Below are 27,500 nucleotides of genomic sequence, written 5' to 3' on the forward strand. Positions count from 1 at the left end.
CTATGTAATCACGGATTTTGGTTTCTAACTGAGGGGTCGGTAGGTCGGAGAACAGCCTGGTATGGAGTACAGTGATCGGTAATAGTCGTGGCACTGGCCCTCAATTTGTCTAGGATCAGGTGATTTAGGAAAGGAATATATGTCGTAGACGTACGTGGGTGTATATATCTTGCCAACGCCCTACCACATTTGTTAGCATTTTTTTTGCATATTTAAATTTATAGGGGGCAATGTATCAATGGAGGCTCTTCAGTGAGTACTTTTTTTTCACTAATCTCCCTGAGCTCAGTGATTGCTGTGTTTCATAATCATGATTTTAGTAAAGCACAATAAACATGAAAGATTTATATACAAGTGGGTGGTGCAATGATAAAAAACAAGTTTACTTTAGATATTAAAGGGGTAATGCGGTGTAAAACATTTTAATAAAACACACATCACAAAGTTATACAACATTGCAATGTGTGTTATTTAAGTAAATGGCCCCCTTTCCCATGTTTCCCCCCCCCCACTGTGGACCCGGAAGTGTGATACAGTACACTTACATAATCACTGTTGACCCCGGGCACCATCTTAGGACGATCACATCATCTTCAGGAGGCCAGCCTGACTGCTCCAGCCCTCCCTCCCCAAGATAGCGGCCGGGGTCGACATTGATTACGTGAGTATACTGTATACCACTTCCGGGTCCCATTCACTTAAATAACACACATTATAATGTTGTATAACTTTGTGATGTGTGTTATTTTGTGAAAAAATGTCTTACACCGCTCTACCCCTTTAAAGATGTAATTGAACAGAGGTACATGTAGTATTCAGATTTCATAACTGGTGTCTGATGTCAAGCAAGCAGCTTCCAGGACAGCGCTGGTCATGTCCACAGGGATCAATATACATATCCAATTTCTATGAAAGCTGTAATCCAGCCCCCAGACATACAGTAATTCTGTTGGTCATCAGTTACATGCTGATATGTTATTTCCTGTTCTTATTTATAGTAAATCAAGCTTCTACATGATTGCTTAGAGAGTGCTATTCTCTACTGAGAGCTGTGTGAATAGACGACAGGCTGAAGGATGGCTTACAGGATATTATAAAGTCTTAAGGCTGGGTTCACACTACGGTTTCGCAATCCGTTTTATTTATTTTAAAATGGATGAAAAATGATTTAAAAAAACTGATGCATTTGTATGACTTCCATTAGAAAAAGATCAGTTTTTTTTTTTTTTTAAGTGTGCACAAAAACGTAGTCAACCATATCTTTGTGTCCCTAAAAAAAAATAAAAATAAATAAACATCCTTTTTTAAAATTTAATAATGGAAGTCAATGGAAAATGGATGCACACAAATGCATCCTTTTTTCACAAAAAAAAAAAAAAAATTGTAAAAACGTAGTGTGAACCCAGCCTAAAACATTTACTATGCAAAAGCATAAATGAAACTCTTACAAGGTGACCATAACGGTTTACGGAAACTTTGTAGTCCCATGGACATCCACTGTTATATACTTTTAAAAATACGAAAGATCAGCATTTATGAATGGAGAAGTGACGAACCAAAATATGGATTGTAAATCCTCACCCAGTGCCTTAGAGTCCAGCAAACAGGAACTGAAATTACATAGTGGATGTTAAACTAAAAGGGCCTCATTTAACCCCTTAAAAGGGGTTGGCCACTTTATAGTAAAATAGCTAGTGTATAGTATTAGTAAGTGTAGTCACTGTATATACTGACAGCAGCTTCCTGTGTACCTCATAGAGCTAAAATCAGACTTCCCTCCTCCAGGCTGGGCTGTCCTGCGGTGTGGGGAGTCTGTTCTTAAGATGGCCGACAAGGAGGAGCATGTGACACTTTGAGCCATGACTCTGTACTGAAACTCAGTTACATTGGAGTAAATTGAGCTTAATTGCAAACCACACCTGAACTGGACACAAGAGTAGGGGAAAAAGTGGCCATGTTTTTGTAGCGCCGGATAACCCCTTAAAAATATGTTTAGTTTATATAGACATTACAGTTCAGTAAACTTCGAGCATGCTCGGATTCATCCTAATCCAAGCAAGCGACATTTGATTAGCGGTGGTTGCGGACGTTGGATAATAGCCCTAGGGAGTCCAGGAAAACATGGATACAGCTGTAGGCCACAGGCTGTATCCATGTTTTCCCAGACTCCCTAGGGTTGCACCCAACTTCAGCAGCCACCGCTAATCAAATGCCGAATGAACCAGAGCATGCTCGAAGTTTGCTTAGAGGAATTGTCCACAAAAATGTCTTCTCCTTCAAATCAACTGGTGCCAGAGATCTATATAGTTTTTTAATGTTTTTTTTTCCCTTGCATAATATCACCTTAAAAAAAAAAAAAAAAAAAAAACTTTATTCAAGCAGCTTTAATTGTTTTTCCAGTCAGAGTTGTACAAAAGCTCGTTTTTGGCTTTCCTTGTCCACCAAGTGGGATTAAGGTTATTATAGTTGTTACCAGCAGAAAAAAAATCCTCTCTGGAGCTGAAGCAGCATAGTAACGGCAGCACAAAGGAAGGCAGAGAGGTAAGTACATGTAATTTTTTTAATTTACCTCCTCCCTGGGTATAGAGCTTATAGCTAATGTACCACTATGCTAACTGAAGTTATACTAGCTCTCTGGTCGGTGGCTAGATCCCGGTGGTGCCACAGTCCACTTTTCAAACCGCTACCCAATTACTGTCATCGCCGATGGTTTCTCGATCTGCAATTCATCCTGTTCTATGTACTGGAGGCGGGCTCAGTGCCCCCCAGTTCACGGATATCCCCTTTGTGACGCAGCCAGACTTTATTTTGATGGAGGGGGAGGAGATATCTGTGTACTGGGGGGCACTGGGCTCACCTCCAGTACATACAGCGGGCCAGATTGTGGAAACAGCGCAGATGATGGTAACCGGTAGAGGTTTGAAAAATGGTTTGCGTCACCAGCATCTATGTACCAGTGCCGACTAGGTGGTCGGTAAAAGAAAATAAATTCTGTAAGCAAAGAGGTACATTCGCTTTAAAAAGAGTCCTGCACAGACAACATCTTTCATTCAGGACAGGAAGGGAGAAAGCGTTTATCTACCGCTTATCTTCAGTGTTTGTGTGAAAATGCATGCTGCGAGAGGGGAGAAGGAGCAGACGGGAGAAACATACGGCTCAGACTGTTGTATACAGCACACGGAAGGTATAGGTGGAAGACAACTACATCAGATTAGGTAAAATCTACTCCACAAACAGCCTTCCAACTCAGAAAGTGTACAAAGACAAGACAATAAGAATGATTTTTTTTAAATAAAAAAAAAAAAATAAAAAAAAACACACAAGGAATTTACAAGCTATATATGCAAGCTCACAAAGCGTACTTACTGTAATATCCAATTAAAATGGTGTTCTCAATCTCAGCCCGTGTGGCGTTATTCTCTGACCAGACCTGTGAAGAATTAAGAACATTGTAAACTGCTGTCTGCTTTGCGGTAAACACTAAATATAAAATCATATAAAACATCTACATATGATCTATAAAAAAAAAAAAAAGTTAGAAAGTTGATAATTGCACATTCGCTTTCTAAATATTATTTTTTTTTTCCTTTTTGAAGTGTTGTCACTTTTCTATATCAGTTTTACGTATTTTTTAATGTGAATATTGGATACACATAAAAACGTAAAAAAAATAAATAAATAATAAAAAAAAAAAAAGGACATTATAGTCAGTAATTAGTAGTTTCATTCTCAGAAGAGCAAAAATGTGTAAAGAGTAGGGATGTCACGATACCAAAATTTTGAGTTCGATACCGATACCAGCTTTCGGATTTCGATACTCAATACCAATTCGATACTAAATAAAAAGTTTGAGAAAAAAAAACACGTAAAAATACAAATATAATTTCCCTTTTCCCTGACTACAGATATGTTCCCCCCCCATGCACAACATTTTTATTTATGTGACTTCTTGATCACTTTGTTACATTTTATAGTTCGGACAATTCACATGTAATGGATACATGTATGTTTTTTTTTGTTTTTTTTTTACTTTTTTTTAAAAAAAAAGGGAAAAGGGGGGATTATTAGAACCTTTATTTTTTGTTTTATTTTAAAACACTTTTTTTTACATTTTTTATTCCCCTCTAACCTCAAGCATACCTCCCTGTGCACAACAACTCCCAGAATACCTTCTTGTGGGGAGTTGTAGTGCACAGGGAGGTATGCTAGGAGTTGTAGTGCATAAGAAGGTATGCTGGGAAAGGCTGCTGCCGTGCAACTGCAACTCCCAGCATACCTCCTTGTGCACTACACCTCCCAGCATACCTCCTTGTGCACTACACCTCCCAGCATAACTCCTGGTGAACAACAACTTCCAGCATAATTCCTTGTGCTTTGCAACTCCCCACAAGAAGGTATGCTGGGAGTTGTAGTGCACAAGGAGGTATGCTGGGAATTGCAGTTGTGCAGCTCCTGACAACTCTGTGCAGCATACATTCTTATGCACTACAACTCCCAGCATGCCTCCTTGTGCACAAAGAGGTATGCTGGGGGATGTAGTGCATAAGGAGGTATGCTGCTGGGAGTTGTAATGCATTAGCAGCCTCCTGGCACAACAACTCCCAGCATGCCTCCTTGTGAACAACAACTCCCCACAAGAAGGTATTCTGGGAGTTGTTGTGCCACTGTATCGGTGGGCCCCGCGGGAATGAGGGGCGGCGACAGGATTGTGGACCCGGAGGTTGGGGAACTGGCTGGTGTAAGGGACCGCTGCCGCAGCACCGGCGGGTCCCGTATTTGGAATGGTTGAATGACTGCCGCCCGCGGGATTGCGGGCCGCAGTCATTAGCAGTGAGGGGCCGATCCATATGCAGCAGACTCGTGCTGCATATGGAGCGGCTCTGCAGGGGTTAAATGCCGCTGTCGGTTATGACAGCGGCATCTACCCTTTAGGGCAGGGGTACTCAACAACTTTTAGTGAAGGTCCACTTACCGGGGTCTATTGTCAGGTGAACGTCCGAGCTGAACATCAGTAGGAAACGTGTTTTGTTACTTTGTCACAAACGTTCAACTATTTATATACAGAATTGCTGCTTATTAGCGGGAAAATTGGCATTTTTTTTCTCTCTCACCAGGCCTTTGATATTAGGTACAAAGGGGGTGCCTGCCCTGGTAGTATATAGCCCCCCTGTTGCTCCCCCAGTAGTGTATAGCCCCCCCTGTGCGCTCTCCTTCAGTAGTATATAGCCCCCTGTTGCTCCCCCAGTAGTATATAGCCCCCCTGTGCGCTCTCCCCCTGTAGTATATAGCCCCCTGTGAGCTCCCCCCAGTAGTATATAGCCTCCCCGTGCGCTCTCCCCCTGTAGAATATAGCCCCCTGTGAGCTCCCCCCAGTAGTATATAGCCCCCCTGTGCGCTCTCCCCCTGTAGTATATAGCCCCCTGTGCGCTGTCCCCCAGTAGTATATAGCCCCCTGTGAGCTCCCCCCATTAGTATATAGCCCCCCTGTGCTCTCCCCCTGTAGTATATAGCCCCCTGTGAGCTCCCCACAGTAGTATATAGCCCCCGTGAGCTCCCGCCAAGTAGTATATAGCCCCCCTGTGAGCTCCCCCCTGTAGCATATAGCCCCCTGTGAGCACCCCCTGTTGTATATAGCCCCCCCATGCGCTGTCCCCCTGTAGTATATAGCCCCCTGTGAGCTCCCCCCAGTAGTATATAGCGCCCCTGTGCTCTCCCCCCAGTAGTATATAGCCCCCCTTGTGCTTTCCCCCTGTAGTATATAGCCCCTGTGAGGTCCCCCTGTAGTATATAACCCCCTGTGCGCTCCCCCCAGTAGTATATAGCCCCCCTTGTGCTTTCCCCCTGTAGTATATAGCCCCTGTGAGGTCCCCCTGTAGTATATAACCCCCTGTGCGCTCCCCCCAGTAGTATATAGCCCCCTGTGAGGTCCCCCCAGTAGTATATAGCCCCCTGTGAGGTCCCCCCAGTAGTATATAGCCCCCTGTGAGGTCCCCCCAGTAATATATAGCCCCCTGTGAGGTCCCCCCTGTAGTATATAGCCCCCTGTGCGCTCCCCCCAGTAATATATAGCCCCCTCAGTAGTATATAGCCCCCTGTGAGGTCCCCCCTGTAGTATATAGTCCACCTGTGCGCTCTCCCCTTGTAGATGCCCCCCAGACAGAAAAAAAAAAAATAACAAAAACAACTCACCTAGCACCTCGTTCCCCGCTGCGGCTGTCTTCGTCTCTTCCCGTCGGCCCGGCCCCCGGCTGATACGCGCTCTGTAGGGATGTCCCGGGGATTCCCCAGCAGAGCGCGCATCAGTGACCTCAGCGTACGCCGCCGGCCTGCACTTCCGGGAAGGACAGGCCGGCAGCGTACGCTGAGGTCTGTGGTGCGCGCTCTGCTGGGGAATCCCCGGGACATCCCTACAGAGCGCGTATCAGCCGGGGGCCGGACCGACACTGCCCCCAGCCCCACAGGCGTACTGACATCTAAGGACAGTACGCCTATGGGGCGGGAGGCAGTGCGGTGGGGAGCGGGACGGACCGGATCCGGGGCGGTTAGGAGGTCTGACCAGGGGTCCGGTCAGCTGGCCTCCGCGTTCCGGGTTCGGACCGCGGTCCGCCAGTCGAGGACCCCTGCAAATAGCCGGCACTAGCGATCTCTGTGTGCTGGCTATTTAAATTTGGCGCCGCCGGGAGCGGAGAGCGCGCGGGCGGAGGAGGGGACACCAGGGGGCAGGGGGCGGCACACAGAGAACACGGCCGGCGCTCAGGTAGCTGCCGGCCGTGTTCTCTGCACCATACTTCATGTTAATCTGCATAATAGTGCAGATTAACATGAAGTATCGATACCAGGAAATCCTGGTATCGAACCGTTTTTCTGACCGAAATATCGATAGTAGTATCGATATTTCGGTGCATCGTGCATCACTAGTACAGGGCTCCAGATGGCGACCAAAATGGTCGCCAATGCGACTGACATCTTGCAAATGGCGCCCAGATTTATTAATCTGGGCGCCATTTGCGACTGGCCCCGGCGGCGCGCTGTCTCTTTAAGGACTTCCGCCTTCCGCACGCTGCGCCGAATCACGTGGCGCCTCTGCGGCCGTCCGTCCAATGAATGACGGACGTGCTGGATGACATGTGCGGGGACACGCTTCTCCAGTGACGTCATCCAGCACGTCCATCATTCATTGGACGGACGGCCGCAGAGGCGCCACACTCCTCCAGTGCCTCTCTCCCGCCTCTCCTCACCCGGCGCCGCGGTTCTTCAAGTTCACCCCAGCGGCACCAAGCTTAGATAGTGGGTGAGTACAAACGGAGGGACGGCAGGGGTGGCGGCCGGCCAGTAATGTGTGTGGGGGGACCGAGGCCTGGGCGGGGGATTGAGGCTACTCGCTCATGGACGAGATAGCCTCTTGTAGGGGGCGGGGCTATGAGGCTGCAGGACATGGAGGGTTCGCTGCTGAAATGGACCAACTACTTGTCTGGTAGGTGCTGTGCTGCAGCCAGGGACTGGGAGCTGGCGGGGTTATAGATACAAGTGCGGCTGTGGGCATCGCTGGGGTGGAACTTTATTTTTACAGGTGGAGAAATCCTTTTTGTAGGTGAGCTGGGACTTGTAGTTCTTTGTCGATGCAGCCTAAGAATGACATAAAATATAGCATGCTTCTGTATTTGGCGTTTCCAAATCTATGGCCCTTCAGCTATATATAGACTGCACAGTACCACTTCCCTCAGTGTCTGGATGTATATACACTGCACAGTACCACTTCCCTCAGTGTCTGTATGTATATACACTGCACAGTACCACTTCCCTCAGTGTCTGGATGTATATATAGACTGCACAGTACCACTCCCCTCAGTGTCAGTATGTATAGACTGCACAGTACCACTCCCCTCAGTGTCAGTATGTATAGACTGCAAAGTACCACTTCCCTCAGTGTCTGTATATATAGACTGCACAGTACCACTTCCCTCAGTGTCTGTATATATAGACTGCACAGTACCACTTCCCTCAGTGTCTGTATATATAGACTGCACAGTACCACTTCCCTCAGTGTCTGGATGTATATACACTGCACAGTACCACTTCCCTCAGTGTCTGTATGTATATACACTGCACAGTACCACTTCCCTCAGTGTGTGTGTGTATATACACTGCACAGTACCACTTCCCTCAGTGTCTGTATGTATATACACTGCACAGTACCACTTCCCATATACATTGCCACAGGGGCTATATGTCATCGGCTGCCGGGGGCTATATATATTAGATCATTGCCGGTAAGATGGCAGCTGGCTGAGGGAACACACCAGCAGCAGGGGGGTATATGGTTGTCAAGTTGCAAGTTTCCATGTTGAACGTTTTCAAACTAAGAAAAGAAAGGATCTAAAGGAGGAGGCTGCTGCCGTGGCCTCTGCACACAGTAAGTCCCATTTAACATAACATTAATTTTACATGTTTTAAAATGTTGGCGACCAAATATTCTATTTGGCGCCTAAATTTTTCAGGTTAGGAGCCAATGGCTCCTAGGTAAATTTTTTAGTCTGGAGCCCTGTAGTAAAGAGTAGCTTCACGTGCAGCGGAATGAAAATCTTGCTGCGATTCCGCTTTGAATATGAAAAGCCACATCCCCCTTAACCCGCCGCGGCCCAGTGAATACTTTACCCGTCCACGCTCCAGCCTGCTTCTGTGCCTCCTGGCTATCTGCCGTCCTACTCAGCCAATCAGTGCAATGCCCTGCCTGAGCCACTGATTGGCTGTGAACGCACCCTTGTCAACCACAACCAGCAGTGGCTCAAAAACACAGAAAGGCTATGTTCACACACTGTTGAAATTGAGTGGATGGCTGTCATTTTATGGCAAGTACAGTGGTGCCTTGGATTACGAGCATAATTCGTTCCAGGACCGTGCTTGTAATCCAAATCCACTCAAACCAAAGCAGATTTTCCATAAGGAATCAGTGAAATGCAGACAATTCGTTCCACACCCCAAAAATAGTGATTTTTTTTTTATTCAGAACATGTAAAACTAATGAAAAACATTTAGAAACAGCTGGATATGTGATATAAGTTACTGTACACTATAGCAATCAGCATGTGGTGTATTATGTATAGTAAGCGCATAAGAATAATATAACAGCAGCAGTTTGTAGATACAGGATGAAACTGCAGATCCCCATAATGCAGGAGCGTAGTACAACAGGCTAGAATACAGAAGCAGGGCTGCTGTCAGAGGTCTGTGTGGTCACATGACAGCAATGGGGGAGGGTGTGTGTTCAGCATGGACCAATCAGGAAGTGAGAATCACAGAGCTGTGCAGGAGGACAGTGACAGAAACTTTTCTATACAGCAGTGTGAATGGCTGAGTCTAAGTGCAGACACATTATAGCAGCAGTGTGTATAGCTGAGTGTGAGTGCAGGTACAGTACATTAGGAATAGAGAGGATGGGAAACATAATTTGGAAGATAAGGGAGACTTCCTGGGTCAGAGTACAGTGCTGTAGACCCCGCTATGCAGACCATGCTCCCCCCACCCAGTACAGGGAGCTCTTAAAGTTACAATTTTGAAAAACTGTGAGCTCTTCTTGCAAAACGCTCTCAATCCAAGTTACTCTTAAACCAAGGAACCACTCTAAATGCTGTTATGAAGGCCATCCACTCAATTTAAACTGTGTGTGAACACAGCCTTTCTGTGACCCAAAAAAATGTGTGGGAACATTGCCTCAAGGGGTAGTTCCTTCTTGACCCCTATTTTGTATGCACAGTATATGCCATAGACGCCAGATAGATGCAGGTCCTGCTTATGTGAGGGTGCCCATCTTGAGTAAGAAAGCACTCTACATAACTCACATAGAGATGAAGGGGAGTTGTGTACACTAGGTAGCAGGGATACCAGGTATACAGTCCATAAGGCCATGAAGTTCACACTGCACAGTGTTTTTTCTCTATAGTAACAGCAACATATAGATAAGGGATGGTAATAACACAGCTCCTGTTTTTATCAGATTACAAAGTGCAAAAAACAAATCAACCAGCAATCTTTTTGCTTTAATCAATGATTTAACCTGAACAATAGATAAAAGTATAAAAAAAAAAAAAAAAAAAAAAAAAAGCTTTCATGGATAAAGTGTCACTCTAAAAAGTTGTTCTGTATCTGAGCACTAAAGAAAAAAAAAAAAAAAGTTACCTTAAATGTGCCATTTGCATTCTTCATAAAAGACACAAGAAAAATATCCACAGGAAGCAGCGCCGAAGTGATCAGGGCGACCGCCAGGGAAAATATGGCCGTGATGGTGGACACCGCTTCACTTTCCTGACAACTCTGGTACTTACGGATGTAAATCCAACAAAAAACCAAAATAGCCTGAAACAGAAAGGAAATGGCAGTCACTCAAAGTTCAGGAAGGTTCGGTAGGTTCGCTCATCTCTATTGGTCAGTCCTACCCAGTTTTAGAACGTTCAGCCAGCATTACTCTGACCAACTCTAAGTCCGTATATTAAAGCGAATGTGCCAGCAGGTACGGTACATCGCTTTAAGATCTTAACATCAATAGACTGGCACGGGGATGCTTGTGCTGCGGTGCTTTTTTTTTACCAGGACCCGTTCCAATGCACTGAGCTGGTCTATTCCTGGTCACCGGTCTGGCCTGAAGCTCTGGAAGCTGGAGGGCCCCTCCCCAGTGTGACATTCTACCCTCCTCTCTGTGACGCAGCTCCATTGATTCTAATGGAGCTGCGTCACAAAGGGGAGGGGGTTTCGTCACACTGGGGGCCGGCCTGCCTGCCTCCAGTGCTTCAGGCCGGGGCGGTGCTCAGTAATAGACTAGTAAAAAAAAAAAGACCCCGGCACCGGCATCCCCGTGCCAGCACCAGTCTATTCATGTTAAAATCTTAAGTGATGTACCTGCTGGTACATTGGCTCAAGTATTCAAGTATTGTTTTGCCCCCGAAAAGTTATACAAATCACCAATATACACTTATTATGGAAAATGCTTATAAAGTGCTTTTTTTCCCTGCACTTACAACTGCATCAAAACGTCACTTCCTGGATAACATGGTGATGTCACTTCCTGGATAACATGGTGATGTCACTTCCTGGATAACATGGTGATGTCACTTCCTGGATAACATGGTGATGTCACTTCCTGGATAACATGGTGATGTCACTTCCTGGATAACATGGTGATGTCACGACCCGCCTCCTAGAGCTGTGGCTGCTGGAGAGGATGATGGCAGGGGGATGCTCAGTGTCCCTCCAGTGCCCTGTGTCCCTCAGTGTCCCCCTGCCATCATCCTCTCCAGCAGCCACAGCTCTGGGAGTCGGGTCGTGACATCACCATGTTATCCAGGAAGTGACATCACCATGTTATCCAGGAAGTGACATCACCATGTTATCCAGGAAGTGACATCACCATGTTATCCAGGAAGTGAAGCCCTGATGCAGTAGGAAGTGCAGGGAAAAAAGTACTTTATAAGCATTTCCCGTTATAAGAGTATATTGGGGATTTGTACAACTTTTGGTGGGCAATACAACACTTTAATAAAAAATTTCGACTGACTTCTCCTTTAATACGTTACAGTATACGTGTAGGACCGAATGGTGACTGGGACAAATGTAAAAAATAAAAAGGGATAGTAAAATAGTTATTTGTTTAACCCCTTCATGACCATGTCCAGGTCACACTGAAGCCGTGCTCTACATTTACTCCCACCAGCCAAAAAAAAGGCCCTATTACACGGAATTATCGGCCGTATGAGTTATGGCCGATAACTGTTCCGTGTAATAAAAAGCAACGATCAGCCGACATGAATAATCCACCCCACCCCACCCCCCGGACTCGACTGCTCGCTGCCGACGCGTGTGGCAGCAAGAAACGAGGTGCAAACAAGCTCTCATTTGCCCCTCACAGTCACCCCGTGTAATAAGGGCTTAAGAGTCTACAGAGCTGTTCGGGGGCAAATTTTTTGCACCATGATTTTATAGGTTTTTATTGGTATCATATTTGGTACTTGTTGATCGTTATTGATGTTGTTGATCTATCGTTCTTCCCCCCCAGGGTGGGGGTCTTTTTTTATTATTATATGGTAATTGACACTTTGTTGTTGTTTCTTTACAGGATGTGAATTATGATGGGAAAGCCCATTCACTTTAACGCTACAGATTTGTATGGAATCCGCAACTAAAGTGGTGTGCAATGTAAAGATGGCACGACTCCGCTGGTGGCCATGTGACTCCCCCTCCTAAAATGTACAGGAGCCGCCTATAGAACAATTAGCCTTTCAGCAGTGCTGGCCACTCTCCAGAAAATGTCAGTAACAGTGTGTAAGTGAAAGATCACCGACGGGGGGGTGTTGGCAATACAGGTGGTCACCAGATCAGCCGTAAAGAATGTGTTTGTGTTAGTGTGTGTGGGGAGGACAGGACAACAGGTGGTCAGGATAAGCAGTGTGGAGGACGGAACATAGAAACAGTCACCTGATCAGCCGGGACACACACACAGGTGATCAGTAGTGGGGGGGGACGTGGCATAGAGATGGTCACCTGATCAGCAGCAGCGGGGGGGGGCGGGGGTGGGTGTTGGGGTGAGACACAGGTGATCAGCAGTGGGGGAGCGGGACGGAGCACACAGGTGATCAGCAGCGGGGGGGGGGGCAGGGACACAGACCGTCAGCAGCGTGGGGGGGGGGGGGGACACAGGTGATCAGCAGTGGGGAGGACGGGACACAGTGTCAGCAGCGTGGGGGGGGGGGGGGGACACAGGTGATCAGCAGTGGGGAGGACGGGACACAGTGTCAGCAGCGTGGGGGGGGGGCGTGGACACAGTATTTATTACACTAATCCATAGGCCACATAGTGATGGGGGCGCTGAGGTGTAGTAACAGCAATGCTGCCAGTCTGCCCTCTTACTCCCTATCTCCAGATCACACATCACCACTAGTCACCCCCGGTTATTACCCCCGGTCCTCAGGCAGTCTCCCCCGGTTATTACCCCCGGTCCTCAGGTAGTCCCCCCCCCGGTTATTACCCCCGGTCCTCAGGCAGTCACCCCCGGTTATTACCCCCGGTCCTCAGGCAGTCTCCCCCGGTTATTACCCCCGGTCCTCAGGCAGTCTCCCCCGGTTATTACCCCCGGTCCTCAGGCAGTCACCCCCGGTTATTACCCCCGGTCCTCAGGCAGTCTCCCCCGGTTATTACCCCCGGTCCTCAGGCAGTCTCCCCCGGTTATTACCCCCGGTCCTCAGGCAGTCTCCCCCGGTTATTACCCCCGGTCCTCAGGCAGTCTCCCCCGGTTATTACCCCCGGTCCTCAGGCAGTCTCTCCCCCCAGCCCGGTATCAGTGACAGGTGCAGCCTCTGTGCCGGCCATTGCCGCCTCCCATCACATGATGCCCAGAAACAACAGCACGTGTAGGCAGGTGCACGGTACCGCAGCCTGTGTGCACTGTTGTTTACCCGCCGGCACAGGCTGCTGCACTGGCGCCAGGTACTTCCTGGATGGGCGGGCACCGTGTACCGGGACTCACACCGCACACAGCCTACCAATAGCACTATGCCGAAGATGCTCCAGCCGATCACCAGGTCCGCCGCCATGTCGCTGCTTCCTGCCTCAGCCGCCAGACCCCGTGACAGCAGCTCCCGCCAGTAGCGGTGCGGGCGATAAGCTGCACGGCGTCCAATCAGGGGAGCGCAGGCCGCTTCCTGTGTGGAGGTTCCAGGGGGCGGGGCTAATGCTGCACGGGGGAAGCGTCCCGTCACCAGGGCAACAGGAGCGGGAACTGCGGGGATTCCTGTCTGCGGCTTATTGCTCGGTCATCGCATCCTCTGGGCTCTATACACCATATAGCAGCAGACATTCCCTATCAGTATTATCCAGACCCACAAGATGTCCAGTCCACAGGCTCAGGCTGGTGTAAAACTGGGAAAAAAAAAAAGTTGTATTTAAAGGAATTTTCCAGGCAAAATTTAACTGCAGCTCAGGTCCTATTCAAGTGGCAAATCGCCACTAAAACACAATCAATGTGGATAGGTCATCATGTCATTTTGCCCATATAATCCCTTTAACTTCCCTGAGCCCGCACTATATCCATCCCTGCAGTGTCCTGTACCACAGAGCACTTCTTCCTCCTCTGTCTGAAAATTCAGGAAGCCCCCTTTAAGCCATTCATTTGCTTTACTAGTCACTCAGCTTGGCCAATGACTTCTGCATGCTGGGAAGAAAGCCGGCAGCTGAGAGCTCATGGCAGCACGAGGTCACACACCTGCCCTAGTCACCCTATTCCCTCACACCTTGTCCAGTCTCTCTCTCCTGTTGTCACTACCTACCTTACTAAAATCTTCAACCTCTCCCTCTCCTCTGGCATCTTCCCCTCGGCTTTCAAACACTCCGCCATCACTCTATTACTGAAAAAACCTCCCTAGACCCCTCCTGTGCCGCCAACTATCAACCCGTCTCTAATCTCCCTTTTATCTCTAAACTCTTGGAACGTTTGGTCTATTCCCGCCTAACCCGCTACCTCTCTGACAACTCTCTCCTTGACCCCCTTCAGTCCGGTTTCTGTCCCCACCATTCTACAGAAACTGCTCTTACTAAAGTCTCTAATGATCTCCTCTCTGCCAAATCTAAAGGCGACCATTCCCTGCTCATTCTCCTGGACCTATCTGTAGTATGTGACACTGTAGACCACCAGCTCCTCCTCTCCACGCTCCGCTCTATCGGCCTCAAGGACTCTGCTCTTTCCTGGTTTTCCTCCTATCTCTCCGACCGCTCCATTAGTGTATCACTTTCTGGCTCCACCTCATCTTCTCTTCCCCTTACAGTCGGGGTTCCTCAGGGATCAGTCCTGGGCCCTCTCCTTTTCTCACTTTACACTTTACCCATCGGACAAATCATTAGCAGGTTTGGTTTTTAGTACCATCTCTATGCTGATGATACTCAGCTATATACCTCCTCCCGTGATGTCACCCCCGCTATATACCATCTCTATGCTGATGATACCCAGCTATATACCTCCTCCCGTGATGTCACCCCCGCTATATACCATCTCTAGGCTGATGATACCTAGCTGTATACCTCCTCCCGTGATATCACCCCCGCTATATACCATCTCTAGGCTGATGATACCCAGCTGTATACCTCCTCCCGTGATATCACCCCCGCTATATACCATCTCTATGCTGATGATACTCAGCTATATACCTCCTCCCGTGATGTCACCCCCGCTATATACCATCTCTATGCTGATGATACTCAGCTATATACCTCCTCCCGTGATGTCACCCCCGCTATATACCATCTCTATGCTGATGATACTCAGCTATATACCTCCTCCCGTGATATCACCCCCGCTATATACCATCTCTATGCTGATGATACTCAGCTATATACCTCCTCCCGTGATGTCACCCCCGCTATATACCATCTCTATGCTAATGATACCCAGCTGTATACCTCCTCCCGTGATGTCACCCCCGCTATATACCATCTCTATGCTGATGATACTCAGCTATATACCTCCTCCCGTGATGTCACCCCCGCTATATACCATCTCTATGCTGATGATACTCAGCTATATACCTCCTCCCGTGATATCACCCCCGCTATATACCATCTCTATGCTGATGATACTCAGCTATATACCTCCTCCCGTGATGTCACCCCCGCTATATACCATCTCTATGCTAATGATACCCAGCTGTATACCTCCTCCCGTGATATCACCCCCGCTCTTCTACAGAACACCAGTAACTGTCTGTCTGCCGTCTCTAACGCTATGTCCTCCCTATTCCTAAAACTAAACCTTTCTAAGACTGAGCTTCTTGTCTTCCCTCCCTCAGCTAACCACCCCCCACCTGACATCTCCATCTCTGTCTGTGGTGCGACCATAACCCCTACACAACAAGCCCGCTGCCTTGGGGTTATATTTGACTCGGATCTTTCCTTCACTCCTCATATTAAATCTCTTTCACGTTCCTGTAATCTGCATCTAAAAAACATCTCTAAAATCCGTCCCTTCCTTCCTGTCGAATCTGCTAAAACTCTCATTGTCGCTCTTATTCATTCCCGTCTTGACTACTGCAATTCCTTACTAATCGGCCTTCCTTCCTCTAATCTCTCCCCTCTCCAGTCCATTCTCAATACAGCGGCCAGGCTCATCTCCAGGGGCGGGCTGGGCCGGGGGGCAGGAGGGCATGTGCCCCCCGGGCCGGCCTTCCCCACCAATGAGTGGGCCGCGACGCGCGGCCGACTCTCTACAGTAGTTGAGACTGAAAGAATAGCGCGGCCGGCCGCCGCGCTATTCCCCCAGTCTCTTCCGGCCTCCTGATCCCCCAGGAGCCGCAGACGTGCTGTACGCAGGCACGTCTGCAGGCACCTACATCAGGTCCCCAGCGGTGACGTCACTTCCCTGACGCGCCGCTGAGGACCTGATAGGAAAGGGAGAGGAGAGGAGCCGCCGCGCTGCAGCAGCAGGGAGAAGCTGCTGCACACTGAAGATCCGGCCCGAGGAGAGGTGAGTTGTTTTTCTTTTTTTTTAAACCCATTAACATGTGGCCACACCGGGGGGGGGGGGGGCTATTCTATGAGGGGGGGTGCACAAGGGGGCTATTCTATGAGGGGGGATGCGCAGGGGGGCTATTCTATATTGGGGGGATGCACAGGGGGGCTATTCTATGAAGGGGGATGCACAGGGGGGCTATTCTATGAGGGGGGATGCGCAGGGGGGCTATTCTATATTGGGGGGATGCGCAGGGGGGCTATTCTATATTGGGGGGATGCACAGGGGGGCTATTCTATGAAGGGGGATGCACAGGGGGGCTATTCTATGAGGGGGGATGCACAGGGGGGCTATTCTATATTGGGGGGATGCGCAGGGGGGCTATTCTATATTGGGGGGATGCACAGGGGGGCTATTCTATATTGGGGGGATGCGCAGGGGGGCTATTCTATATTGGGGGGATGCACAGGGGGGCTATTCTATGAAGGGGGATGCACAGGGGGGCTATTCTATGAGGGGGGATGCGCAGGGGGGCTATTCTATATTGGGGGGATGCGCAGGGGGGCTATTCTATATTGGGGGGATGCACAGGGGGGCTATTCTATGAAGGGGGATGCACAGGGGGGCTATTCTATGAAGGGGGATGCACAGGGGGGCTATTCTATGAGGGGGGATGCACAGGGGGGCTATTCTATATTGGGGAGATGCGCAGGGGGGCTATTCTATATTGGGGGGATGCACAGGGGGGCTATTCTATATTGGGGGGATGCGCAGGGGGGCTATTCTATATTGGGGGGATGCGCAGGGGGGCTATTCTATATTGGGGGGATGCACAGGGGGGCTATTCTATGAAGGGGGATGCACAGGGGGGCTATTCTATGAGGGGGGATGCGCAGGGGGGCTATTCTATATTGGGGGGATGCACAGGGGGGCTATTCTATGAAGGGGGATGCACAGGGGGGCTATTCTATGAGGGGGGATGCACAGGGGGGCTATTCTATATTGGGGGGATGCACAGGGGGGGCTATTCTATGAAGGGGGATGCACAGGGGGGCTATTCTATGAGGGGGGATGCACAGGGGGGCTATTCTATATTGGGGGGATGCACAGGGGGGGCTATTCAATGAAGGGGGATGCACAGGGGGGCTATTCTATGAGGGGGGATGCACAGGGGGGCTATTCTATATTGGGGGGATGCACAGGGGGGCTATTCTATGAAGGGGGATGCACAGGGGGGCTATTCTATATTGGGGGGATGCACAGGGGGGGCTATTCTATGAAGGGGGATGCACAGGGGGGCTATTCTATATTGGGGGGATGCACGGGGGGGCTATTCTATGAAGGGGGATGCACAGGGGGGCTATTCTATGAGGGGGGATGCGCAGGGGGGCTATTCTATATTGGGGGGATGCACAGGGGGGCTATTCTATGAAGGGGGATGCACAGGGGGGCTATTCTATGAGGGGGGATGCACAGGGGGGCTATTCTATGAAGGGGGATGCACAGGGGGCTATTCTATGAGGGGGGATGCTCAGGAGGCTATTCTATGAGGGGGGATGGACAAGGAGGCTATTCTATATGGGGGGGTGCATGGGGGCTATTCTATGAGGGGGGATGCACAGGGGGGATATTCTATTAGGGGGGGATGCACAGGGGGGCTATTCTATAAAGGAGAATGCACAGGGGGGTATTCTATTAGGGGGGGATGCACAGGGGGCTATTCTATAAGGGGGGATGCACAGGGGGAGTTATTCTATAAGGGGGGATGCACAGGGGGAGTTATTCTATAAGGGGGGATGCAAAGGGGGGGTTATTCTATAAAGGAGAATGCACAGGGGGGCTATTCTATGAAGGGGGATGCACAGGGGGCTATTCTATATGGGGGGGTGCATGGGGGCTATTCTATATGGGGGGGTGCATGGGGCTATTCTATATGGGAGGATGCACAGGGGTTTATTCTATATTGGGGGAATGCACAGGGGGCTATTCTATGAGGGGGGATGCACAGGGGGGCTATTCTATAAGGGGGGATGCACAGGGGGAGCTATTCTATAAGGGAGAATGCACAGGGGGCTATTCTATATGGGGGGATGCACAGGGGGAGCTATTCTATATTGGGGGGATGCACGGGGGGGCTATTCTATAAGGGGGGATGCACAGGGGGGCTATTCTATAAGGGAGAATGCACAGGGGGGCTACTCTATATGGGGGGATGCACAGGGGGGCTATTCTATGAAGGGGGATGCACAGGGGGGCTATTCTATGAAGGGGGATGCACAGGGGGGCTATTATATGAGGGGGGATGCACAGGGGGGCTATTCTATATTGGGGGGATGCACAGGGGGGCTATTCTATGAAGGGGGATGCACAGGGGGGCTATTCTATGAGGGGGGATGCACAGGGGGGCTATTCTATGAAGGGGGATGCACAGGGGGGCTATTCTATGAGGGGGGATGCACAGGGGGGCTATTCTATGAAGGGGGAAGCACAGGGGGGCTATTCTATGAGGGGGGATGCACAGGGGGGCTATTCTATGAAGGGGGATGCACAGGGGGCTATTCTATGAGGGGGGATGGACAAGGAGGCTATTCTATATGGGGGGTGCATGGGGGCTATTCTATAAAGGAGAATGCACAGGGGGGTATTCTATTAAGGGGGGATGCACAGGGGGCTATTCTATGAGGGGGGGATGCACAGGGGGAGCTATTCTATAAGGGGGGGTGCACAGGGGGGCTATTCTATGAGGGGGGGATGCACAGGGGGGCTATTCTATGAGGGGGGATGCACAGGGGGAGCTATTCTATAAAGGAGAACGCACAGGGGGCTATTCTATGAAGGGGGATGCACAGGGGGCTATTCTATATGGGGGGGGGTGCATGGGGGCTATTCTATATGGGAGGATGCACAGGGGGGGTTATTCTATATTGGGGGAATGCACAGGGGGCTATTCTATGAGGGGGGGGATGCACAGGGGGAGCTATTCTATAAGGGGGGATGCACAGGGGGAGCTATTCTATAAGGGAGAATGCACAGGGGGGCTATTCTATATGGGGGGATGCACAGGGGGAGCTATTCTATATTGGGGGGATGCACAGGGGGGCTATTCTATAAGGGGGATGCACAGGGGGGCTATTCTATAAGGGAGAATGCACAGGGGGGCTATTCTATATGGGGGGATGCACAGGGGGAGCTATTCTATAAGGGGGATGCACAGGGGGGCTATTCTATGAAGGGGGATGCACAGGGGGAGCTATTCTATATGGGGGATGCACAGGGGGGCTATTCTATGAGGGGGGGATGCACAGGGGGAGCTATTCTATGAGGGGGGGGATGCACAGGGGGAGCTATTCTATGAGAGGGATGCACAGGGGGCTATTCTATATGGGAGAATGCACAGGGGGGCTATTCTATATTGGGGGGATGCACAGGGGGGCTATTCTATGAGGGGGGATGCACAGGGGGCTATTCTATGAGGGGGGGATGCACAGGGGGAGCTATTCTATAAGGGGGATGCACAGGGGGAGCTATTCTATAAAGGAGAACGCACAGGGGGGCTATTCTATAAGGGGGATGCACAGGGGGAGCTATTCTATAAAGGAGAACGCACAGGGGGCTATTCTATGAAGGGGGATGCACAGGGGGCTATTCTATGAGGGGGGATGCACAGGGGGCTATTCTACGAGGGGGGTTGCACAAGGGGGCTATTCTATATGGGGGGATGCACAGGGGGGGGCTATCCTATATGGGGGATGCACAGGTGGGCTATTCTATATGGAGAGATGTGCAGCGGGGGCTATTCTATATGGAGGGATGTATTGATGAGGATGTTGCTGGAGCAAGAAGCCTAAAATGTCTGTCTGACAGATCCCGTGGAGAGGAGGAGTCATGGCCAGAGAAGCCTTCATGATGGCCGGAGCCGGATGGAGAAGAAAAGGAAAAGTGGACGTCTCTTCATGCAGAGAAGACGCCTACTGTGAGTCACTGAATGTAACTGCACTATAATAACTTATAAGGTCTTTTAACTTATCAGGGGTGTCAAACTATGTCCCTCCAGATGTTGCAAAACTACAATTCCCGTCATGGTTTATCTGTCCAGTCATGATGGGATTTGTAGTGTTGTAACAACTGGAGGGACGGAGTTTGACAACTGTGTTCTATTGTCAGTGTTCTTATACCGGAGATAGATAGGAGATAGATAGGAGATAGATAGGAGATAGATAGGTGATAGATAGATAGATAGATAGATAGATAGATAGATAGATAGATAGATAGGAGATAGATAGATAGGAGATAGATAGATAGGAGATAGATAGATAGATAGATAGATAGATAGATAGATAGATAGATAGATAGATAGATAGATAGATAGATAGGAGATAGATAGATAGGAGATAGATAGATAGATAGGAGATAGATAGATAGATAGATAGATAGATAGATAGATAGATAGATAGATAGATAGATAGATAGGAGATAGATAGATAGGAGATAGATAGATAGATAGACAGACAGACAGATAATAGATAGATAGATAGATAGATAGATAGATAGATAGATAGATAGGAGATAGATAGATAGATAGGAGATAGATAGATAGATAGGAGATAGATAGATAGATAGGAGATAGATAGATAGATAGGAGATAGATAGGAGATAGATAGATAGATAGATAGGAGATAGATAGATAGATAGATAATGGATAGATAGATAGATAGATAGATAGGAGATAGATAGATAGATAGATAGATAGATAGATAGATAGATAGATAGATAGGAGATAGATAGATAGATAGATAGATAGGAGATAGATAGATAGATAGATAGATAGATAGATAGATAGGAGATAGATAGATAGATAGATAGATAGATAGATAGATAGATAGATAGGAGATGGATAGATAGATAGATAGATAGATCCAGTAGGAAATAGCTATCTAGCAGTTCATTATGTATCTTTGATTACACATGAGATCACAACCAGCAGACACATTTTAATAATGAGAACCTTCTATGTGGATGATCCTGGTATTTGTACGGTGGATGTTAGTTAGTAATGGCGGTGGTGGTGAAGGGGTTGTGATATTTGTTTCTTTTATACTGGTATTATTGGTCTTGTTATACTGGATCTCAGTTACGGTTTGGTGGTATTAGTTAGTATGGGGTGGTAATGGTTGTGGTCACAGTGACAATATATGTTTCTTATATACTGGTGTATTGGATTTGGTCAGTAACGGTATATATTTCTTCTATCCCCTATTAGTTCTGTTCTGGGGTCACATCCACACACTGATCCCCCACAGAACTCTGTATACTGATCTCTCACAAAGCCTCCAGTATACAATACACCAGGAATCCTCCAAGTACAACAGCTGCAAACACTACAACTCCCAGCATTTACTTACAGTCTGCAGCCCTCAGGATATGCTGGGAGTTGTAGTACATCCTCTGATAACAGCTGGTGCTGCAGAGATTCAGGGCTGATGGTTTTAACATGATAAGAGAACCAAAAGGGCATTACAGCACTGATAACAGGGTCACCGGGTACACAGCATGGTACCTTAAGGGTGCATTCACACAGACAGATTTAGCTGACAGATTTTTGAAGCCAAAGCCAGGAATGGAGTTGAAAAGAGGAGAAATCTCAGTTTTTCCTTTATTACCTGTTCTCTGCTTATAGTCTGTTCCTGGCTTTGGCTTCAAACATCGGTCAGATAAATCTCTCTGTTTAAAGGCATCCTAAGGTACTATGCTGTGCACCTGGAGCTAGGTTCCCTTTAATCCAATAGATGTATATCACAATTGCTTTTAGTGGCTGGGAACACTGGCCACAATACTATAATTCTGTGGCGCATGTGTAATCTTCCTTTCCCGCACTTATTTGGGGAGGGTAATACCAGGTAAGGGCCAGGGTGGTGGATGGGCCGCTAGCCTGCCAGTCAAGGGCCAGTGCCGTGTGCTTGCCCCCCAGGCTAAAATCTGCCAGCCAGCCCCTGCTCATCTCCATGTCCAGCCGCTATACAGATGCCTCCCCCCTGTTCCAGTCACTACATTGGCTCCCTAATAAATACAGGATACAATACAAAGTCCTCCTGCTCATCCATAAAGCCCTCCACAGTGCTGCACCTCCCTATATCTCCTCCCTCATCTCTGTCTACCGTCCTACCCGTTCCTTACGCTCCTCTAACGACTTAAAGAGTCACTGTCGTATTTTTTTTTTTTTTTGCAGAAATCAATAGTCCAGGCGATTTTAAGAAACGTTGTAATTGGGTTTATTAGCCAAATATGCCATTGTCTGCATGTAAAAAGCCTTTTCCCAGGTCCCCCCCTCCCTCCTCTTTTCCATCCACTGCAAAAAATCAGAAAATTGTGACTTGTTGCATGAGTCATACCCTGTCTGCTCTAGGGAGAGGGGAGGGGGGAGGAGGAAGGAGGGAGTTAGCCGGCAGCAGAAAGCAGATAACAGAGGATTACAGGCACGGAGCTGGGTGACAGCTGTAATCTGAGCTCAGACAGGTTAGTGGTGACTGTCCCAGGAGATAACGGGTGAGGGATTTGTAGATTAACTCTTTGTTGTCCTGTTTTGGTCTCTCTCCATAGGAGAACAATGAAGACAGGGGGGAGAGCTTCAAACTGCTTTTTCATGATAAAAATGCATTTTTTGGCTAATAAACCTAATTACAAAGTTTCTTAAAATCGCCTGGACTATTGATTTCTCCAAAAAAAAAAAAAAAATCACGACAGTGACACTTTAAGGCTAACACCTTAATCCGCACCTCTCACTTCCGTCTCCAGACTTCACCCGAGCTGCACCAGTTCTATGGAATGCATTACCCAAGACTGTCATGCTCACCTCCAATACACAAAGCTTCAAACGTGCCCTCAAAACTCATCTGTTCAAGCAGGCTTACCAGGTTGCCTAATTTTGACTGCTACCCTAAAACCCAACCCCCCCCCCCCACACACACACACACAGACACACACACGCCAAGCATTTAAGCACTTAGACCTGTGCATGCAGGCATTGGCTGGTGACAGGTTCACCCACCCTTACATGCACTGCCTTATTTATAAAAATGGCCGAACCATAAGAACAATAATGCACTTTGCCCCTCTGCCATACTGTCTCAAACCCCCTCCTGATAGTGTGTAAGCTCATGGTTGCGAGCAGGGCCCTCACTCCTCATGTATGGATAACTAGATGTATATCTCTGTAATGTCTGATTTCTGTCTATGTATGTACCCCCAGAATTGTAAGAATCTGTTGGCGCTATATAAATAAAAATTATTATTATTATTATGGGATCAGGGAAGGTGACACTGTCTTTTTTTTTGCAGAAATCAATAGTCCAGACGATTTTAAGAAACTTTGTAATTGGGTTTATTAGGCAAATATGCCATTATCTGCATTCAAAAAGACTTTCCCCAGGTCCATCCCCCCCCCCATCCACTTCTCATTATCAGGAAATTTCGACTCTTTTACATCAGTCGAGCCCTGTGTAGCCTATGGAGAGGGGAGGGGGAGGGAGATTAGTCGGCAGCAGAGAGCAGAGAACAAAGGATTACACAGTGGGACCTGTGTGAAAGCCGGTATTCAGAGGTCAGTGGTGACTTCAGAGGAGATAGCCCGGTGATGTATCTGTAAATTAACTCTTTGTTGTCCTGTTTTGGTGCCTCATCTCCCCCCACCCCTCCTCTCTCCATAGAGAACCATGAAGACAGGGGGGAGAGCTTCAAACTGCTTTTTCATGATAAAAATGCAATGTCTGGCTAATAAACCCAACTAGAAAGTTCCTTAAAATCGCCTGTACTATTGATTTCTGCAAAAAAATGTAAACGACAGTGACGGTTTAAGCATTAATTTTGTGGGGTTGGACAACTCCTTGGGCCTTGAAGATTTACCATGATGGTTGTCAATTAGATGGACAATCTTCAGTTTCTTCCATTAGTTTGTGCACAGAGTCGTCCTTTACTTTATCCATGTGGCAAGCTGTTGGATACTGTGCCACTGCCCTCAATGTGAACAGGCTAGAAGAACAGAGAAACAGTATCTCCTATGCTCCTCCTCTCTGTCCAGCCATTTGCCGCTATTCACTGACACTGACTTTGTGGCACTTTAGCAGCAGTGATTCCAGCATGAGGCATGATACAATACACTGCAGTACATTAGTAACTGCAGTGTATTGTATCAGTGATGAAAGTATTTTACACTAGTGTACAGTAATGTACACTAGTGTAAAAGTAAAAAAAAAAGTGAAAAAAAATGTGCACCAAACACAACACAGCCCCCCCAGCCCTGCGATGGCGCAGAATAGTGCAGCGGCGCCAGTAATGCCCGCAGCCCCCTCCTCTCAGCTACCAGAGGTAGCTGAGGGGTTTAGGCAGAGTGTGGGGTCAGTCCCGGCAAGTCCCCTCACTGGCGATCGCCGTTATTATCAGTATAACGGCGGCCACCGGTAACGGACATTGCCAGCGCAGCTGAACGCTTTCATCTCTTCTTACCGTGAATCCACAGTGAGAGGAGATGAGAACATGTCCCCCCCTGTCCCCAGAATTAACACAAGTGACCACCCCAGTGACCCTAGTGACCACCCCAGATTACCCGTAACCACCCCAGATTACCTGTAACCACCCCAGATTGCCCATAACCCCACCAGATTGCCTGTTGCCACCTCAGATAGCCAGTAAACACCCCGAGATTGTCCATTACCACCCCAGATAACCAGTAAACAACCACATATTGCCTGTAACTAAAATGACACTCCTTCTCTTCTGAGCCCCGCTGTGTGCCCATACAGTGGTTTATGCCCACATATGGGGTACCATTGTATTCAGGAGAACCTCTGTTACAAATTTTGGGGTGCTTTTTCTCCCCTGTTCCCAGTGAAATTGATAAATTTCAAACTAAACAAACATGTTATTGGAAAAATAATTTTTTTTTCATTTTTACAGTCTAGTTTTGAATACTTTCCTCCAATACCTGTGGGGTCAAAATGCTCACCACACCCCAAGATGAATTCCTGGAGGGGTGTACTTTCCTAAATGGGGTGACTTTTGTGGGGGGTTCTATTCTGTAGACATTACAGGGGCACTGCAAACGCACCTGGCTCTCAGAAACTTCTTCAGCAAAATCTGAACTGGAAATGCTAATAGGCACTCCTTCCCTTCTGAGCCCCGCTGTGTGCCCATACAGTGGTTTATGCCCACATATGGGGTACCATTCTACTCAGGAGAGCCTGCGTTACAAAATTTGGGGTGCATTTTCTCTCATGTTTATTATGAAAATGAGATACTTTAATCTTAACAAATATATTATTCGAAAATTTCTATTTTCCATTTTTTTCCGGCCTAATTGTGAATACTTTCCTCCAGCCCCTGTAGGGTTAAAATGCTCATTATACCCCTAGATTAATTCTTAAAGGTGTCTAGTTTCCAAAATGGGGTCACTTATGGGGGTTTCCAGCATACAAGCCTCCTAAATCCACTTAAAAAAAGAACTGGTCCCTAAAAAAATCAGTTTTGGAAATTTCATGAAAATATGATAATTTGCTGATACATTTCTAAGCCCCGTAACACCCTAAAAAAGTGAAATATGTTTACGAAATGAAGCCAGAATAAAGAGGACATATTGATAATGTGACCTACTAACTAATTTTTGTCATGTGACTTTTTTTTTTAGAAGCAAAGAATTTCAAAATTCGTAAAGTGCAAAATTTTCAAATTTTTCATTATATTTTGATGTTTTTCACAAAAAACACACAAGACAGTGACCAAATTTTGCCACTAACATAAAGTACCATATGTTATGAAAAAACAATCTTAGAATCGCTAGCATACGTTAAAGCATCACTGAGCTATAAGCGCATAAAGTGAGACAGGTCAGATTTTGAAAAATGAGCCTGGTCATTAAGGCCCAAACAGGCTTGGTCCCTAAGGGGTTAAAGTGATTGCTGTTCCGGAGCAGACGGAGTAAACGGTTGGGATAAGCAGTTCGCTCATAAAGCTACTAAAATTATGGCAGCAAATATGATAGGTAAAACTGATTTCCAAGAATTAACCTAAAGTTATGAATACATTAGCCTCTGACCATAATCGAATGGTTCCCTATGGTCACAAAGAAAGCTGAGATTAAAGGAGAAGTCTGGTAAAAAATTTTTATTTATTATTGTATTGCCCCCCAAAAGTTATACAAATCACCAATATACACTTATTACGGGAAATGCTTATAAAGTACTTTTTTCCCTGCACTTACTACTGCATCAAGGCTTCACTTCCTGGATAACATGGTGCTGTCACTTCCTGGATAAAATGGTGACGTCACTTCCCGGATAACATGGTGATGTCACTTCTTGGATAACACGGTGATGTCACTTCCTGATTAAAATGGTGATGTCACTTCCTGGATAACATGGTGATGTCACTTCCTGGATAAAATGGTGATGTCACTTCCTGAATAACATCGTGATGTCACTTCCTGAATAAAATGGTGATGTCACTTCCTGGATAACATGGTGATGTCACTTCCTGGATAAAATGGTGATGTCACTTCCTGAATAAAATGGTGATGTCACTTCCTGGATAAAATGGTGATGTAACGACTCGACTCCCAGAGCTGTGCGGGTTGTGGCTGCTGGAGAGGATGATGGCAGAGGGATGCTCAATGTCCCTCCAGTGCCCTGTGTCCCTCAGTGTCTCCCTGATCTCTCTATGGGAGATCAGTGCAGTTGTATTAGAAGTCCACCAGGGGGACTAAAAGTTAAAGTATAAAAAATAAAAAAAAAATTCATTAATAAAAAAATAAAAAATTTCTAAATAAAAATAAATAAACATGTTTGATATTGCCGCATGTATAATCACCCGAAATATTAAATTATCACATTCCTGATCCCGCGCGGTAAACAGCGTAAGCATAAAAACCCGCCAAAGTGCAAAATTGCGGATTTTTTGTCACATCAAATCCAGAAACATTGTAATAAAAAGTGATCAAAAAGTTGCATATATGCAAACAAGGTACCGACAG

At 47.5% G+C, this 27,500-nt stretch overlaps 1 protein-coding gene across 3 annotated transcripts in view; it reads right to left on the reverse strand.

The window, feature by feature from the left end:
• Positions 1–13,676, reverse strand: part of LMBRD1 (LMBR1 domain containing 1) — a 122,865-nt gene extending 109,189 nt beyond the window's left edge. For 2 of the 3 annotated variants that reach the window (XM_069973481.1, XM_069973480.1), the window contains exons 1-3: positions 13,530–13,676; positions 10,177–10,353; positions 3,367–3,430 (exon numbers count right to left, since the gene is read on the reverse strand). In XM_069973481.1, coding sequence (XP_069829582.1) covers positions 3,367–3,430; positions 10,177–10,353; positions 13,530–13,580 — 292 coding nt within the window. In that variant the 5' untranslated portion in view covers positions 13,581–13,676. Of the gene's footprint in view, positions 1–3,366; positions 3,431–10,176; positions 10,354–13,287; positions 13,428–13,529 lie in introns of those variants that run through there. The other variant, XM_069973482.1, reaches the window with a different exon arrangement.
• Between the last annotated feature and the right edge of the window lie 13,824 nt (positions 13,677–27,500).

The sequence above is a fragment of the Dendropsophus ebraccatus genome, chromosome 6 (assembly GCF_027789765.1).
Source record: "Dendropsophus ebraccatus isolate aDenEbr1 chromosome 6, aDenEbr1.pat, whole genome shotgun sequence".
NCBI classification, from domain to species: domain Eukaryota; kingdom Metazoa; phylum Chordata; class Amphibia; order Anura; family Hylidae; genus Dendropsophus; species Dendropsophus ebraccatus.